Source organism: Solanum lycopersicum, chromosome 4, assembly GCF_036512215.1.
Source record: "Solanum lycopersicum chromosome 4, SLM_r2.1".
NCBI lineage: Eukaryota > Viridiplantae > Streptophyta > Magnoliopsida > Solanales > Solanaceae > Solanum > Solanum lycopersicum.
In genome coordinates this window covers 39,158,510-39,162,020 of record NC_090803.1, presented here as the reverse complement: position 1 = coordinate 39,162,020, position 3,511 = coordinate 39,158,510, and the positions used below count along the sequence as shown (strand labels likewise).

Sequence of the window (3,511 nt, the reverse complement as noted above, 5' to 3'; positions counted from 1 at the left end):
GGAGAGTCCCCAGACTTTTGTAGTCTTTGATGAAAAAGATATTAATATGTAAAGTAATTCAAAGGAGAAGATCAACATGTCAAATGGAGTAATAACATAACATATAAAATTAAAATTACTAAATCATAACAGATACGCATTACATGGTGAACACAACCCTTAGTACTGACTTAAACTGAATAATAACTGATGAACTCAACATATGGGATAACTCAAATGACAAATGAACCTAAACACTTAATATACTATTTTATTTTCAACAATTCCATAACGCGCACACTAGGAATAACAGCTGAACTATTAACTGGGAACTAGTAGCAGAGGGTACACCAACATTGAGTATATGTGAAGAACTTTAGCTTGTATAATTAGGAGGACTCCAAGCACTTCCTAATGTCTGAAATGGGAATGCATTATTATTCACCATCTGTGCCTCTTTTACAACCTTTTGCTTTAGAATTTCCAATGCCCTCTTCAAGTGTTGAAGATGGAACAAGTTAAGTTCTTTGATAGGAGATTGCCACCATACACCATCAGCTTTCTTCCTAATTTCTTGAAGGGATTCTCCACGATTTTTCTCCATCTGGAGAGCCCCCTCGACGTTCATGAGCCTTGTATTGAGCTCACGAATTCCAGCTTCTCTATGAGCCACAATTTGTTGATTGTGGACATCGTTATTTGGTGGAGGAAGGTTCCTCCCAAGGAACCTCTCCACCAGCGTTTCCACGCTAGGGTGACCAAAGGAGAAAATTTTACCCTCCGGAGAAAATATAACAATGGCAATTTCAGCACCACATAGCATACAAAGTTCACAAGCCTTTTTGTACAGACCAGCACGTCGCTTAGAAAATGTTACTCCTAAGTTTCTCCCATTCGTTATTTTCACCATGTCAACCCTCTGACGACCCTTGAAAATTCTTCTTGACATGTCTAAACTATTACTAAGAAATTTTGATTTTTGGTCTTAACCAAGACATTTATATAATAAATTGTTTTTTAAAAATAACTTAATGATATAGACGTTAATGATTATAATTAGACAATTCAAGTTTTTCCTAATTAGATTTATATTATTGGATTTCATTTTACCACAATTTTATTTGAGAACAACTTTGGAAAAAAGATAAGTTAAATATTTAATAAAAACGTTCCACTTTAAAAATAATACCAAATTTGCATTTACCATTGAAATTTTCTAGTCTATCATCATTTAGAGATTTTTCCTAATTAGAATTAAATTGTTGGATTGCGTTTTACCAGTATTTTATTTGATAAGAATATTTTTAAAAACTATATTAAATTATTAATAAATCCTTTTATATTAATTCTAACATAAATTTAGCATTTACTATTGAATTTTCCTAGTCGATCACCATTTAGAGAGTTTTCTTAATTAAAATATATTATTGTACTTAAATTAGTGGATATCACATTTGAGAATAATATTTAAGAAAAAATAATTTTAAATGATGAATGAAACCCTTTTATTTAATAATAACAAGAATTTTGAGTTTACCATTGAATTTTCCTAGTCGATCACCATTTAGAATTTTTTCCTAATTAGAATTATACTACTTAATTGCATTTGACTGCTATTTTATTTGAGAAATTTTTTTAAGAATATATTAAATGATTAATAAAAACCTTTTATTTTAATAATCACACGAACCTTGCATATGCCATTGAATTTTCCCAGTCGATCATCCTTTAGTGATTTTTCCTAATTAGAATTATATTATTCGATTGAATTTGACTGCTATTTTATTTGGGAATATTTTCAATATAACATAGATATTAAATGATTAATAAAAACATTTTATTTTTATTATAACACGAGTTTTGACTTAACTATTCAATTTTCCTAGTCGATAATCATTAGATATATAGAATGTATCACATCAAATATACCCGAGAGTTTCTATTTATGAATGTTAAAATTAATTATACTCTTACTCAACAACTAAGTAGGCTTAAAAATAAGATCATTATATGATTAAGTGCATTCAGGGTCGATTATGTCCTTCTTATTGGTATTATCTCCAAAATGCTTAATTATATATATTTATATACTAGATTCATTGCATGTGTGTTGCACGTAAAGATTAAGTCATCAGATCCCTATATACACGAGATATTATATCTTGTATGTATGTTTTAGGTTTTCAACATATCAATATGTATTAGTATTTCACTACATAATATTAAGTGAATGGAAAATCTATTTGCTTTTTTTTCTTTTTGGGCATGTAGTGACTAACGTCGTATTCTTAAATTGTTATTAGACAATTTGTTAGTAAGTAATTGTGCACGAATTAACAATTTGTCCTCTTAGTTATGTCATGTCAGGAACTATACGTTCCTTTTAATATTTGAAATTAAGTGTACCCCGTTTTGAATAACTTTATATACGCAGAAGTAATGTCTTCTTTTGTAATTGTATAGTGTTTTTCATATCATCTCCGCTTCAACCAAACCTAAGAATTCGCCTATTAAAATTTTCAATAGCTACATGTGTGGTGAATGTTTTTTCCTATTTAATTTCATAAAATTTTGGTATTAATCAAATCTCACCTTATACTATCTTGTATATAGTATTTCTTGTGTATGTCCCGGTGCATCAATTTGGTTGTTCAGTTATGACCTACACTTTTTTTGTTGGCATAGATATACCTATAGATTGTGCAACATATAGTTTGTAATGCGAGAAAATATGTTGTAGTAGGCACACTCCTACATTTGATAACGTTTGACCTTAAGCTATATTCATCATCATTGCAAAAACATAGACGTATTACAAATTGTTTCCAACTAACTTTGAAAGGTATATCATTCATTTTGGTGGTTGGGTTATAGTTGTATTTGTATTGTTGTAGAAAAAACCAGGTTTATGGCATATTGACGTGTTGTTTTTTCTGCATATATGAAATTTTGGTCAAATCCTCTACAAATCAACAATGTCCAATTACATAAGCCATTTGAGGGGTTTCGTTTGCTCAGCAACAATATCGGTGCATTTTCTTAATAGAAACTTGATATATAAAATTAGGAGAATCATCAATTGTTATGTATATGTAATCGTGTAATTCTTTTGTTTTCTTTTGTTCTATGAATATCACAATAAGATAGCTAAATATTAGGATGTATTAGACAACTACTTATGCGGCGGAGACCATTGGGTGTTAAGGTATTTAAAAAAAATACATCTCATTTCTTTATTGAGGTCAATTCTATGTAGTCTTACATGTTGTAGCCTAGTAAATATCTATCTACTTCAAATTGTATAACGCAGAGAAGTTGTTCTCCACCACCCACATCAATTTGTAAGTAATATTTGTTTAAAACGAGGAAGGGGGTGGTTATAGTTTTATTGTAAGAGTAAACAATAGTTTTGTGGCATATTGACTTGTTGTTTTTTCTGTATGTATGACATTCTAGTCAAACCTCTACTAATCAACTATGTGCTATTTCATATTTCATGTGAGAGGCCCAGTTTGCTAAGCAGCACGATGGG

The 3,511-nt window shown here is 29.9% G+C and overlaps 1 protein-coding gene across 1 annotated transcript; it reads right to left on the bottom strand.

Annotated features, from left to right (window-relative positions):
* Window positions 1–355: 355 nt before the first annotated feature.
* LOC101267110 (agamous-like MADS-box protein AGL62) lies at window positions 356–928 on the bottom strand. The gene has a single exon (XM_004237638.1). It carries the CDS (start codon window positions 926–928, stop codon window positions 356–358), a length of 573 nt encoding a protein of 190 aa, XP_004237686.1.
* Window positions 929–3,511: the final 2,583 nt, after the last annotated feature.